Source organism: Anoplopoma fimbria, chromosome 5 (assembly GCF_027596085.1).
Source record: "Anoplopoma fimbria isolate UVic2021 breed Golden Eagle Sablefish chromosome 5, Afim_UVic_2022, whole genome shotgun sequence".
Taxonomy (NCBI): domain Eukaryota; kingdom Metazoa; phylum Chordata; class Actinopteri; order Perciformes; family Anoplopomatidae; genus Anoplopoma; species Anoplopoma fimbria.
This window is the reverse complement of record NC_072453.1, coordinates 1,326,746-1,342,006: the sequence shown is the minus strand read 5'-3', so window position 1 is coordinate 1,342,006 and position 15,261 is coordinate 1,326,746. Positions and strand designations below refer to the sequence as shown.

The 15,261-nt window shown below is 43.0% G+C and overlaps 2 protein-coding genes across 2 annotated transcripts in view; both read left to right on the top strand.

Annotated features, from left to right (window-relative positions):
* The window catches only part of llgl2 (LLGL scribble cell polarity complex component 2), a 30,613-nt gene extending 26,599 nt beyond the window's left edge, over positions 1-4,014 (top strand). Inside the window, exons 25-27 of the mRNA XM_054598716.1 lie at positions 249-291; positions 1,966-2,027; positions 2,121-4,014. Of these exons, the coding sequence (XP_054454691.1) occupies positions 249-291; positions 1,966-2,005 (83 nt within the window). The 3' untranslated portion in view covers positions 2,006-2,027; positions 2,121-4,014. The remainder of the gene's footprint in view (positions 1-248; positions 292-1,965; positions 2,028-2,120) is intronic.
* A 3,666-nt stretch (positions 4,015-7,680) lies between these two features.
* myo15b (myosin XVB) overlaps positions 7,681-15,261 on the top strand; it is a 55,026-nt gene continuing 47,445 nt past the window's right edge. The window contains exons 1-7 of the mRNA XM_054599446.1: positions 7,681-9,798; positions 9,993-10,169; positions 13,265-13,329; positions 13,495-13,558; positions 14,017-14,126; positions 14,238-14,312; positions 15,124-15,217. Of these exons, the coding sequence (XP_054455421.1) occupies positions 7,681-9,798; positions 9,993-10,169; positions 13,265-13,329; positions 13,495-13,558; positions 14,017-14,126; positions 14,238-14,312; positions 15,124-15,217 (2,703 nt within the window). The remainder of the gene's footprint in view (positions 9,799-9,992; positions 10,170-13,264; positions 13,330-13,494; positions 13,559-14,016; positions 14,127-14,237; positions 14,313-15,123; positions 15,218-15,261) is intronic.

Below are 15,261 nucleotides of genomic sequence, written 5' to 3'. Positions count from 1 at the left end.
TCTCCTGACTGGTATGTCAGCTTTCTGCTCCATCAGACACACCCACATCAGTGGGTTGGGAACCTGAAGCAGCGTCACACAGCAGTGTTTACCAAACCTCATCCCTACGCATGATTTGAATAACTCCCCTTTGACCCCAGCCAGCTGTATCCTAATGTCACTGAACCGCTGCTTCAGGTCTCATGTGAAGTGTACAGCGCTGTGTCCAGAACACTGGTTAGTTACTGTCACGTCTTATGTTCTTACAGAAGTACTACAAGAGATCCAGAAGTCGCTAGAAGGAGACCAGACGTAAGTATCACCCATTGATAGTTAATATTAGTGATTGAAAGGTTTGTCTAAAAACCATAACTCGAGGTTCACTTAAAGGGGAACTACGTCCATTTTCAAAATTCCTCCATGTTATGGTCTGTGACCCAAGACGGTCCAGGAATATAAGTAATCGTTAACATCTCTCTGCCAAATCCAAATAACTAGAGTGCTAATACTATAATTTATGATGTCATCAAGTATAAGTGTGGAACTGCTCCACAGACGAAGAAAGAAAGTTTTAGATTACAGGAGAATGTTCTTTGTTGTGAAACAGAAAATGTACCATATACTGAGAACAAAACATCAAAATGAAGAAAGAGAACTTTCTGTGGGTCTCCCAGTAAACCCAATGACATCACAAGTTTGAGACTTCCTTCTCTGGTTTCTGGCTTTGACAGCGTAGATTAGGCTCGCAAATATTTATTGAACATTCCACTGCCATGGATATAACATATAGTATTTCTCAATTTAGATGGTGTTGCCCTTTTAATTTCATTTCCAGGGCTTTAAGAGGTATCATGCCTCAGCTGTCATAACATGATACAGATATGTAATGTTTCTTGTTCTGCTGTACCCAAGTAGCCCAAAAAAAAAAAGCAATGACTTCAGCAGGTGTTGCAAACACTTTTTTTTTCAATGAAAGTAGCTAGCAGCACTAGCACTAGCTCCAAAAGCCGCTAGATTTAGGTAGAAAGGGCGCCAAGTCAGCAACACTGACAGCCCGTCCCTTCAGGCCGCCACCCAAAGTGATCATTATGAACGCAAACAACAAACACGGTTATTGTTGGTGCTGTCCGCGCTGTCGAGCTAGCAGCTTGTAGAGACTTGGTGCAGGGGACTGAGTGGGCGGTCAGAGGACACACAGGTAGACGTATTAGTCCTGCAGTCCTTTATTACAGCAACAGATACCAGATTATTTCTTATTTTTTAAATAAAAAACTACATAACCTACCCAGTCTTTAATTTCTACTAATAAATAGTCACAACATGAATAGGGATCTTTATCTTGAATTAAGTGTCATTCGTGTGAGTTAAGTATATGAGTCGGATATACTCCGAGTCATAATTTGGATTTTGATCTGAGCAATATTCTTATATCTAAAAAATTGTAATTTAGATAACTCTCATATAAAAATTATAGGGGCATTAGGTTTGCAACAGAAAAAAAACTGTTTTGGTCAAACTTTGATTTAAAGGTAAACATGCTGTCTGACACACCAGGCCGACGTCGTGGGGCCCTTGGTGAGCGACTGTGGCCCTAGTTTTATCGCCATGTGTCCAGCATAGTTGGCACTAGTTGGCCCTTGTCCGCTGCAGCATGTTGAATCGGTGCACAAGTGTTGAGCGAGAGGGGGCTTTAGAACGGTGTGCAAACGCTGCTTTGCTTCATATATGTAAGATAAAAAACGATTTTAACAGCCGCAGTCCCTCAGTAGGTCTTCCTGGTTTCCCTTTTTAAATGACAAATATGGACTACCGCCACCTGCTGGTACGAAAGCTCAAAACGTATGTGCTACTTGGCCATGGGCCGTCGTCTCTGCGGTGTGTTCAAGTGCAACTTTTTTGGCAAAAGAGATGGAAACACGCAACAGTGTGTCTGTTTGTGTGTCTGGGCCTTCTCATGCTGACGGAATTTTTGTGTTTTCGCCGCAGGTCGTTCCTGGAGAATAATGTGAATAGCGCTGTAGCTTGAGAGAAATGTCTGGACAGGTGAGGTGAGTCTTAGTGAGTGGCACATTTTTAACCTTTGGTCCTACGAACTGACCCTCATTTTGACTGTTTTGGAATAAACTGTTGTGTCTCCTCAGAGTGAACTGACACGTTGACACGTATGAAGCATACCGCAGTCCTGTAGCAGCACTCTCCTCCTGCTCGGCCGACGCAACCACTACTGACCCCCACCGACCCCTTCGCCTCAGTGACTGACTTCCCCGCTTTCAGCTCCCACGCGACCCCCCCGCCCCCCTCGTGGAGAGACACCGAATGGCTCTCGGCAGCCGCTCAAGGCTCACTCACGGTGCAGACGGAGGGGCGATGTATAGACACCACCTGTGCCTAAAGGCCGCGTGCTGTACGCATCACAGCGCGGTCACCGCCATTTTAACCCCTAAGCTACATGAAGCGCACTCCTGGCATGTGACTGATGCCATAATTCATCAAACCAAGATCAATGCCAGGATGGAACCAGAGTCTCAGTTCTGCCATAGATGCCGCCAGTTGAACCTGCAGCCACTTGACTCTAAAAAGCCTTTATCACCAGCAGCCTTCTCATGCGGCAACGGTTCTTCCAATCATCACAATCTGCTGTGCATTCTCATTGGCCTCCATCTCCCCACATGGACATACAACTGGAAGGAGTGTGTGTGTGTGTGTGTGGGGGGATGATTTGAATAATGTTGATGAAAAATATTTTATAGCTTGAATTTTAAATGATTTGTGCCTAATTTCTTAATTTTATTTGAAGAAACCTCTGATTTATACTGTGGAAGCTCATTTCTGCCAGGAAAAGGGATGCAACAAACAGATGATAAGTTAGGAATGATAATAAATGGAAAAAAGTGATAAGTCAATACTATGAGATAACATGTTGTTGAATCATGATTTATGGCTAGTAAATCAAAAGTAAATCAAAAGTCTGGACAGTCTCACAAGTGAAAATGATAAAAAAAACAACCTAAAATATAAGAAATGTCTTACTTACATTATTAAACTAAACAGCCATGATCTAGCTTGGTCAGAATCTTGTAGTATTGACTTGGAATATTGTAATTTTGACGCAGTATTATTATTATTTTAACATATGTTATCAATTTTAGACAATTTCATTCTTGCTTCTTGATGAAATTATACTTACTATTATAATTCAAACTCTAAGTTAATAACTTTAGCCTCATATCTTGTCATTTTGCCTCCAAATCTAAATCTTTTCATTTTTAATTGGGTCAAGTTTTTTGAACCACCCCATTTCTTTATTGTTTTGATGCAAAAAAAAGTTATTTCATAATTTTAACTTGGTATGTCAATAGTTTGACTTGACATGAATGGTTTTTTTTTTTGTTTTTTTTAATCCTTAAATGTGCCACCCTTTTTAGTTTTTAGTTTTTTGGTGTAAATGAGCTTCCATAATATTCAGATTAACTATCAAGGGAAATGTAAACTGTTAAGCCCCCGAAGTGAAAAAAAAAAAAGATACAAAAGTTTTTTTATGTCTGTCGAACTGGTGAAAACGTGTTTTTATGAGTCACAAATCATTCATAGCATTACAAACTGTGTACTCTGTACACCGCTGACGCAGCCCTATTCCCTCCCGTCCACTCTATACTTTGTAACCTGCCATAGGTACTTCTCCACTACTGCAGAGCTCACAGTGCTGTACTTTTTTGGGGGGTGGGGCAGCTTTCTATGGGGTTTGGTTTTTAATTATTTTTGATGTAAACCATTTTTATATGCCAGCAATGAATAATGTAATTTAGGAATGTAATTGTAAGCTATTGTAGTGAAATGTTTTTAATATATACAGTGTGTATGTGACTCAGTCTGTACCTGTGGGCCTGTCGTAACTGGGGTTGGCTGCTATTTAGATCGTACAAGGAAATATTTTGGTACTGTGTCTCAGAATGCTGGGTATTTAGCATCAGCCTAGAATATATTTTTGTAGTGAACTGATTAAGAACCCTCTTTTTTTTTTTTTTTTTTGTAACTTCTACACTACAATTTTATTGTGGATAATTATTACATGTTTTTTTTCCCAAGAACGAATGCGTCTTGTTTTTATTTTTCTCAGTACATTGACTTCTTTATTTCCCACATCTTTCATCTCTGCTGTACCGCAAAGAAATCCTAGACGATGTCATAATGCTGCTCCGGTCTCTGAATGCTCCCCTGAAACCTGAAAGAATGCACAACATACAGGTTCCCAGACCATTATTTTGGCCCAACTGATTATATTCCAGAACACTGTTCTTTTTTTAAAACTTCTGCTCTCTTCCTAGAATCTCGGTCTTTTGTGAGCCCCAGCATCTCCAGTGAAGTGGATAAAAAGAGGGATCGGTTGTCATACATGCACAGCCAAGAGTTTTGATCATCCATTATATAATGAGGCGCTTTGTCCACTAATTGCCTCGAGCCACGGAGGCTTCGCTGCAACCTGAGCTCTCAAAGGACCAGGCTGAGGCCTGCCGGCTATCAGCCACAGTTCTGTTCTACGATGACCCTAAGAGATGGGTCGTTGTCATTTGGAACCTAAAGATGTTAAATGAGCCTGAAAATGGAGCCTGGATAGGACTTTAGTATTGAGTTTTATTCTGTTATGGCATCGCCAGGTTAGCTCTTTGCTTCTGTTTTGCTAAGCTAGGCTCAGAAGGTGAAAAAGTGTAATTCCCAAAAAGATTCAAGGATCAGTTATTGTCATTATGCAACACTGGGATGAAAAACTAAATGCATTTGTAGCCCATTTACAACAAAAGAAAAACATGATTAAAAAAAACTAGTTTCATCATAAGGAGAGTAAATCGCAGCAACAAAAAACAATTTTCTGGGCTCATATTATGGCCGGCATTTTCACATAAGATATTCAACGTGAAGAAAAACATTGTTCATCAACCTTGACTGTGTTTGAGCACCAAGCATCATGATGTAAACACAGAGTCCACCCCCTCCCACCGGAATCCTGCTCTCTGTCCTGCTGTCCGCCCGTCAAGTGCAGCTTGATCCAGGATGAACGATGGATCCAAGCATCTGTGAAGATGTAGGCTCAACAGTCACCGACCTCCCGCTGATTTCATCCATCTTATTTTTCTGCGACTGGACATCACACAGTCAGCAGTAGGCCGGGTAGTGGAGTAGCCTGAGATACTATCTAGGTAAGCTTAGGTAGTTTGGTCCGGCAGGTCTGGCTAGGTGGTCGACCAGGGGCGGGGACCGTTTCAAAGTTGGCTGCACTTAATCTGATCCCCCAATTCGTTTTCTGATGTTGATGAATGTATTCTGTAATATGCCATTATTGCAACCAAGCCCTGGTTTTAGGCATAGATCATTTAACCAACATCACATGCCAACAAAATATTTGATAAATTCAGTTTTTGTTCTCAGGTTCTATATACAGGATTCAGACCATTAATCTAGCAGGAAATTATTATTTCCAATGTAAAGATATGGTGACGTCTACCTGAGAGGAGAATGAAGCCCTTTTGGCTAGCTAATTGCCGGCGCTCTACACTGAGCTTGTATGTTGGTTACAGCCGATAACGACGTCCCGACCCACAATGTCGTTGTGGAAGGGAAGCGCCCACCCTCCAATCCCCCCTCAGGGAAACACTGTTAGACCTGTCAGCACTGTTGCCGTTGTTTGCAATGTTAGCGCTTTTAGCACTGTTGGCTACTAGCCGCCGGCTCAGCTGGATCAAGTTTGAGAATGGTATGGAGGAAGATAGATGTGCTCTGGAATTTGTATTATTCAGAATTAGACAGGGGGTCTTCATAGGGAGGAGAAAGGAGTTTATATATCTGTTAATAAGTGAATATGAGGTATTTAAAAGTTTTTCCCAACTTAGTACCTATTATAACCTGTAGCAATGTGTCAAATTTTATGTAGAGTCAACCTCCCTTGTCTTGTGGGTGGGGGGTACATTGGGAGTGGGAATTGGGGAATGCCTTTTCAAATCACCATGTCCTCCATTAAACTTGAAATTAATACAATTATAAATTATATTATTATATTATATTCCTACCGGCAACCATTTCCTGTTTTAGATTTTTTTTTGTTTTGTTTTTTGCATTTGTCTGTAATACAAAAACATATAAAAAAAGAAAAGAAAATCCTCAAAGTAAAGTGAAAGTCAGCACTTACATCTCATAGGCATGCTTTTTTAATGCTATTTGTTGGAACACAAAGCAAATTATAAAATAATTTAGCTTTTTTTGAGATATTGACCAACTTAAATTGATGCCGGCCAATAATTCCAGCACACAGTGATGGAATCTCCCTTTCCCAGAGGAAACAGGCCAGGTTATGAACCCCTTCTCTCGCTCCTCTGTCTTTTTCTCCTACTCTCTTCCATCAGCACCTATTGTTGATCACTCCAAGCGGCACCTCTCACCTTTCCTGCCGAGCATTCACCAGCTGGCCGTATAAACGCCAACAGAGCTGTGTGACCTGCCGGGTAGAGTTGCATTATTCAGAAGGCAACTTGTGTTTGTGTGTGTATGGGCGCGAGCGTCGCTTCACGCCAGCTCCCCTTTTATTGATGGGGGCATTGTGTATATGCATAAACCGCACGCAAACTTGTGGTTGGTGTGTATTGCATAATTGGCTCTGTGCCTTCCTGTATAATGTTGGTGGGTGGGATATTGGTGTGTAACTTCCCTTCAGTTCTCCTCATGAGCATGTGTGCACGTTTGTATTAGTGACACCATCTCTGGAGGACACGCCGGAACACTTTGCAGCCCCCCAGCCATGCCTGGGTTTCACCCGAGAAGCCTGGTAAGCTATATTACACTGAAATGAGCTCTCACTGCTTAAACCCCCCCCAGGGCGTACTGGCTATACAACTACATTTAGGCTGATCTAAAGATAGCCTTTCACTGTCGTTTAGATTTAACCTGCTGATAATAGCTGTTGTTTGCTGTTACAAAAGGAAAAGGGGAGTCGTTGTCCTCCTACGTAGAAAATTTATGTAGAGTATTTTTTGTTTTGTTGGAGATGCATTGCTTCCCTTAAACTAAGTCTAATAATAACAGATAGCAAATCAGGTCAGTCATGGCTAAACTGGGTCTGACCTGGGTGTCTTTATCCTAAAGGATCAGGGACTTAAAAGTGTGAAACGTGGTCTAGATGCTGAAAGATAGACCTAAGGACCTGGTTTCACAGAGTTTGACAGACATGTTACTCAATTTACAGCCTGCAATTGTTTTAATTGTTTTTGAATGGCTAACATGTCTATCAAAGTACAATAAAAAATAATCATATAATAAAACAAAACAAAATAAATGACAATTTATACATTTTTCTTAGGTTATACAACACTGAAGAATTGATAGCATGTCACCGGTCAAGTCACAAGGTAGAACAAATGCCACAAAGCAGAAGGCAGAGGCTCCAAAAAAGGAAATCAGCTGAATAATGTGAGACAGAATGCATCTCAGCCTCCCTCCAAAGTGCCTAATGGGAGACAAAAAAGAAGTGTGGATTCAACAACTCAGGACGACAGAAAGACAGAGGAAGTGAAGAGCAATATTCAAAGTAAAGTAGATCAAACTAAAAAGAGAGGTACAGAACCAAAAGAATCGCAGAAACAAGTGGGGAGCACACTAGAAAATGGAACAACTGTAAATTGTAGAACAGCATCTAAACATGACAAAGATAGTAAGATGGGCCAAAAAAAGACCACAAAACTCAAGCCTCCACCGAAAGCAGCCCCAACCATTCGTGGGAGGAACAACAACGAGCTCCCCACTGAGCCTGAAAACAAGAGAAGTGACAAAGTGAGGGACACTGAGGAGGAGGAATCAGAGAGTGATACAGGAAGCTCAGTGGAGGTGATGGACGAGGAAACTAGCAACGCTGAGAAAGAGGAGAAGCGGGGAAGTAACGAAGAGCAATCTGAGACACATGGGAGTGAGGAGAGCAGTGAGGAGGAGGCTGAGGCATCAGATACTCAAAGAGATACAGAACAGACCGCAGACGAGGAATCGGACAAAGAGCTTTCAGAGGAAGGTAAATCCAAAAGGGAAGCAGTCACATCCAGTGAAGAGGAAGAGGAAAAAGAGAAGGAAGTTGAAGTGTCTGAGGCAGTAAACAGTGATGTGAGTGAAGACGAGGCAATAACCCAGGAGGACACGTTTGAAAAGCCAACGGCTGATAAAGCCTGCAGACGGCGCCGACGGATTCCACGTGCCTCAGAGCCTACACAAGGACCGAAATACAAGATGTTTAAAAAAACAAAGGCAGATAAGCAGGCGGAGAAGGAAGAGAAACAAAGAGCCAAAGCAGAGAAGCAGAGGTTAGAAAAGGAAGCCAAACAAAAAGCCAAGGAAGAAAAAAAGAATAGAAAAAAAACACAAAAAGAGGACAAACCCAGTTATGAAACAGAGGAGATTCAACCACCAAAAGCTCTTTCCAGCAAGCGCCAAACAGAAAGCATCAATGGGAAAGATGATCCAGTAGAAGCTGATCCAGACGTCGAAGAGGGGGAGGCTGAACAAACATTGACCAAAGCCATTAAAGGCCAAAACCGAATTATGCTCCTCAAAGCCAAAGGTAAAGACCTAAAAGCGAATCTGGAGCCTGAGGAGCAGCAGGACACTAGTAGTGTCGTCAAAGGGCGGCCACAAAGCTTGCTCTTGGGGAAGGTCAAGATGGCACCTCTACGACAGAAAGCAAATAAGGAGTTAGCGAAGCCTGACGAGGAAACATCAGAGAGCGAGGCCATTGATGAGGGGTCCAACAAACCCAAGGAACGTTTGATAGCACGGAGAAAAGGTATGACCACTCTTCGGCGAGTGTCTGGTTGGATTCAAAATAACATGCCGCATGGGTTTAACATGAGAAAGAAGCTTTCTGCTTGGACTAAAGCCATTGGGGTATCCCACTGGCTCTCCTTTCGAACAATAAAGCAGAAGCAAGTCGCCAGAAAATCTAAGGGTAATATCCTCAAACATAGGATGGCTATGAGAGTGGCCAGTAAAACAAGCCTGTCCAGTAAGAAAAATAGGGGCCCCTCTGCGGACAAAATGGGTAAAGAGGATGCCAGCCTCCAGGGAAAGGCGGGGGAGGGAGGGGATGAAGCGGCCCCAGCTGGGGAGAAAGAAGTAGAGGCCAAATACGCTGTGGTACTCCCAAGGATGAACAAACTGGCCAAGGCAAAGACAGCTGAGGTTCCCCAGGCAGCTCCTGGAACTTCTACTCCATCAAGTACCACTGGACCAACAGGAGAACCCACTACATCACAGCCAAAACCCCCTAAACCAGGTGCCAGGTTTGTGCTCCCAGTCAAACCAGATCTCAGTCTCCTGAAGTCCATCAAGAAGTCCTTGCCAGGGGGGTTAACATCAGGTACGGACGTGGTTGAGAGAAGCCCCGGGTCCAGTAGTACACTGGAGGATTCATCCAGCATCGAGGATAAAAAGAGAAGAGCTGCCCTCAACAATCAAGATGGAGTCAGTATGCTACAGGCTGCAAGACGGAAACTGAACCCCTCCCAGATCAACCTGACCAAGATATCCTTGTCAGGGGGAATAATAAGTGGTGGGATGACTCAAGCCAAGGGACAAGACCCGGAGAGAGAGGCTACAACTGGGATACCCCGGTCCACCACTCAGCCCTTCCCAAATGGGGAGGCAAGTGCTGTGATGTCAGGTGGTCGGTCCTTGTATGAAGAAGAGGCAGACAGGGAAGTGGCCCAGCTGATGGGTGAGGGGGGGATATATACCATCCCCCGACCAGAGGTGCACTGGGCTGGTAACCCACGGATGAGTGGAGACCCTCAGGTATGTGTTAAGTTTTTGGCGGTAGACTCTTCATTAAAAACACAAGTATGAAGTTATGAGTCTGAAACTCCACTCTGTCACTTAAACAAATCTAAGAGAAATAACAATAGATGAAATGTGACAAAATGTCGAATCACTGTGATCAAATGATTCTTTCAAGGTCAATCATCTATTTTTGTTGTGTGTGGGATCAGGATTGGCTGCGTGCTGAGAACCTGTTGCCCCACCAAACAGTGGAGAAGCTAACCAAGTGGACAGTGTATGATGATGGGGGCCAGGCCAAGACCGTTCCTGCCAACAATGGCAGGGGCCCCTGGGAATCAGAGGACTCCACCCAGGAGATGCTGGAGAGTCGACTGGTCAGCACACAGGTATTAACACTGCATTTTGAGGAGGTCATGATAATTCAATTCAATTCAATTTATTTTGTATAGCCCAAAATCATAAATTTGGGCTTTACAATCCGTACACATGCGACATCCTCTGTCCCGTAACCCTCACATCGGCAAAGGAACTCCCCTAAAAAAAACCTTTAACAGGGAGAAAAAAGGAAGAAACCTATGGGAGAGCGACAGAGGGGGGATCCTTCTCCCAGGATGGACAGAATGCAATAGATGTCATGTGTACAGAATGAACAACATAACAGTTACAACACATTCAATGTATATGACATAAATGATTCATATAATAAGAGTAGTAAGCAGAGTAACAAAGGAAAAAATGAAGACTAATAACAGCAGCAATGAACATAGTATAATTATAATATAGGGAATAGTAATAGTAATGTGACTAATAATAATAATGGAAGTAGCAGTGGGTGTCAGCTGGGTCACGGCAGGAGGCACGACCACGGTCCAGGTACCACAAGGATTCATGGAAACCTGTGAGGCGAGAAAGCACAAAGACTCCAGGGTAGAAGCAAAGCCAATAAGCGTAATCGTATAGGTAATAGTAATAGTAATGTGACATATAATAATAATGGTAGTAGCAGTGGGTGTCAGAAGGGTCACAGCAGGAGGCACGACCACAGTCCAGGTACAGCCACGATTTATGGAAACCTGCGAGGCGAGAAAGCACAAAGACTCCAGGGTCGAGGCAAAGCCAATAAGCGTAATAGTACAGGGAATAATAATAGTAATGTGACTAATAATAATAATGGTAGTAGCAGTGGGTGTCAGAAGGGCCTCAGCAGGAGGCACGACCACGGTCCAGATATAACCACGATTCATGGTAACCTGCGAGGCGAGAAAGCACAAAGGACTCTGGGGAAGAAGCAAAATCAGTAATGTGCATAAATAGGACATGAATACATAAAGATGGAGGGAGAGAAGAGGAGAGAGGCGCTCAGTGTATCCTAGGTATTCTCCCGGCAGTCTAGGCCTATAGCAGCATATCTAGTGGCAGAACAAAGGCGAACCTGAGCCAGCCCTAGCTATAAGCGCTATCAAAAAGGAAGATCTTAAGCCTACTCTTAAAAGTGGTGAGTGTGTATGCCCCCCGGACTGAAACTGTAAGCTGGTTCCACAGAAGAAGAGCTTGATAACTGAAGGCTCTGGCTCCCATCCTACTTTTAGATACTCTAGGAATCACAAGTAACCCTGCATTGAGGGAGCGCAGCTCTCTAGTTGGGTAATATGGAACTTCAAGTTCCTTTAGATAAGACGGTGCCTGGCCAGTTAGAGCTTTGTAGGTGAGGAGAAGAATTTTTAATTTAGCCAGTGCAGAGAAGCTGGCTGGGAAGCTGGGAACATAAGGCTGTCCTTGAAATTTGTTTTATATAGGAGTTAAAAGACAGATCCTGATCAAAGATAACTCCGAGGTTTTTTACGGTAGTGCTGGATGCCAGAGCAATGTCATCTAGAGAAACTATATTGTTAGATAATTGATTTCGAAGGTGATCTGGGCCGAGTAGAATAACTTCAGTTTTGTCGGAGTTTAACATCAAGAAGTTGGAGGTCATCCAGGTCTTTATGTCCATAAGACATGCTTGAAGTTGGTTGGTTTCGTCTGGCTTAATCGATAAATAAAATTGGGTATCATCTGCATAACAATGAAAGTTGGTACAGGGTTGTTAGCACCCTTGTCCCTGAGGGTAGTTCCTCAAGGTGGTCCTCGAGCTATTCTTTGGGTCTATAAGATATAACGCAGAGCAAATTTAATTCTAGCTTCACTCACCGCATTTTGCCACAGGATTGATTGTGCAGTTCATATTAACATATCCATCTACTTTTACCTGTTAACTTTCATTATTACCTAAATTACCTCAACTGCAGAGTGTACCAGCAGGTATTTGAAGCAGGCTAATATTTTTAATTCACTCTGTTTGATAAGTGTATTTGGTCATATTTCAGTATGAGGCCTCATTGTATTATGATCCGCTCCTGTTTGCCCGTTATATACTTCTACTGCATTGTGCTGTTGACACTTCCTTTATCCATTGCATGTAGTATCAGCTCCTGAGCAACGTCCAACTAGTTCCAGGAACTTGTCTCTGAAGCGGACAGTGAGCAACGGGAAACAAAAACAGAACCAGTGACAACGGATGTTACAGGAGGTAGAACCTTTAGGAGGTTCCTGCGTCAGAAAAAGGCCTCAAAGGGTACTAGAGTGTTTGGAAAGGGGAGATCCTGGTGTTGAGCTGATGTTGGCCTTTAACTGAAAGGAAGCAAAATAGCAAAATGGCCCTAACTCGTAAAGATAACAGAATGACCATCTGACTGACCAACTGACTGACATACTGTATGTCCCTGTGCTTTGGCCCCCGTAATTAGCAGGAAAAGATTGCAGTGCACTTAAGTTATTCTCTGTTTTATTACAACATTTTAGCAGTGGTGAGCCTCAGCATTTACCATTTTACTAATGTCTCGCTCTACTTTGTCAAGTGGCATTTTCCTATAAACTAAAGAGACAATCATTACCTCCAATTCAGAAAAGTAAAACTATTGCTGTCTATTGTCTAAGAATGCCTTAAGGGTTGGAATGTCTGCATATCAGTTCTACTTCATCACTTATAGCCGGTGTGCACACAAGACAATAGGGCATAAAAGACTTACTGCTGGTTTATTTATTTCCTGGTCTGTGCAGATACAATAGAGCATACAACACACCCACGGCACGCTGCTATGAGATTGCAGTATATCAGCTATCACACCGCTCCACCGCTGCAAGTGGATTGGTTACCCACTGTGGAAAGGTTACGGGTGGAGTGGACCATTAGCAGCAGGGAAATGCAGAAACAAAACACATCTTAAACCATAAAGGGCTCTGATGAGCGAAGGATCAATTGCTTATTGAAAAAGAAAATGCATTTAATTCAATGTTAGCCAGACTAGAAGATGGCTGTGGAGAGAAGGTAAGGGCAGAGATGTGTGAAATTCATGGTCCTGACTGAAAGGATGCTTCAAATAGAGACTGGCGGGGATTTGATGTCTACTTGTGTCCTCATTGCTGCTCATGTCTTTTTCAGGTGGTGATGCCTGGATGCAAAAGATCTATAGAGGTGGATGAGGTGGAGGATCTCTCCCAGCTGGAGTGAGTCTCTCTCTCTCTCTCTCTCTCTCACACACACACACACACACACACACACACACACACACACACACACACACACACACACACACACACACACACACACACACACACACAGTACCTACAGTATAAATACATTTTTTCAACTTGTTTGTCTACTGTTCTCAGAGAGGTGTGTGAGAGCTCTGTGCTTCTGAATCTGAAGAAGAGGTTCCACCGTGACTGTATTTATGTAAGCTTCATTCCTGATCTCACACTATGATCCAGAGCGTTTTTTAAACCAGGTAAAATGTTCGTTCATTTCATTTGGGTGGCATATTTACCAATGCTGCAACTGGAATATTATGTAAAAAGAGGTTTTGTAAACAAGTAAAAAAAAAAAAAAAACTCCACTCACTGAGAAGGCTCCGAAAAACTAGTACAACAGGCAACCTTGAGGTTTTTGAAGTAAAAGTTAGACTTTTAATACTTGAATGCTACATGAAAGCCAAATGACGGTGAACATCTTGGTATCTAAAAAAACAACAATAAAATCACAGATAAATAATACTGCACTACCACAACTCAACAGTTAGCATTATGGTAGCAATACCTGTTGTCTATGCTAAATTTGATTTTCAGACTTGTTTTTCCCCCAGAAGTATGAATTTTTCATTCACTGAATGCCTGTGTCATTTTCTTTATTCCCAGACTTACGTTGGAAACATGCTGCTGTCCATTAACCCCTTCAAACCCCTTAACATCTACACAGAGGAGCTGAGAGAGAAATACCAGGGCACAGAGCAGCATAGAAACCCACCGTGAGCAGACTATTCTTACTCAACTGGCTGCATGTCAATCACCCAAATTTCCTGCCCGTCTTACGTTTTTTTCGATACTAATGTTTGACTTTCTGTTGTTCTCTGCTTCAGCCATGTGTACGCCATAGCCGACGCCGCTTTCAGTCAGTCTCAAGCCTCCACACAGGAGCAGTGCATCATCATAAGGTACTGGCAAGCACACATATATCATCATGGGTAGTCTATTTCTATGCAGTTTTGTCAAATTCTGGGATTTATCCAAGCAGCAACCTCCGGTGCTGAGAAATTAATCCAATGACGAAGTGCCAAAAAGTGCAGTTCCTCAGGATGGCTTCAAAAGCTAGTCTATCTCCATAGACCCCCCATGTAACAATGCCTAACTTTACAGCAGGACAAACATCCCTATAGCTAATATCCTCACTCTCCCGCGTCACCAGGGCCACCTCAGCTTCACAGACGAGCTACCTCTTTGCCCATTTTAAGAGTTAGGCTGTGTTGTCAGTGCCTAGATGGTTACGGCCAGAGCCACCCACTTTGAGCTTCACTACAGCCCTTCAGAAACCTATGGGTGACGTCACAGAGATTTCATCCATATTTTATACAGTCTATGGTTTCATTTTTCCGGCCTCAGATTTTATACAAAAGACCTGCTCTTTTCCATCACCTTTAATCTGTGCAGATACATATTTTAAATGATAAGCTGCTTATCCAATCCGAACGCCAAACAGAGTGCAGCCCAACCCTAGTTCGAAACCCGGACCATTCTGAGGCGAAATGGTAGCCACTACACCACCTTGAGCAACACTTCAACCCCAATTTGCAGAAAATGTAGCTGACCACGCTTGGCTCATGCCGTTGGTTGCCTTGGTGGCCAAGTTGTAAGGTGCCAACAGGGAGCCGCAGCGTCCCTGGTTCACATGGAGACAGGGGCCTTTGTTTAATGTCATCACCATTGTAAGCTGTGTCGTATTTCAGGTCATTTTTATTTCTTATGTAGTGGCCAGAGTGGATCAGGGAAGACTGAGGCTACCAAGCTAATAGTCCACTACCTCAGCTCTATGTATCAGGACATAAACAGCAACCTGCGACAGGTAATTCATTTTAAATAAAAGTTCTGTCAGCTAGCCCACTGCAA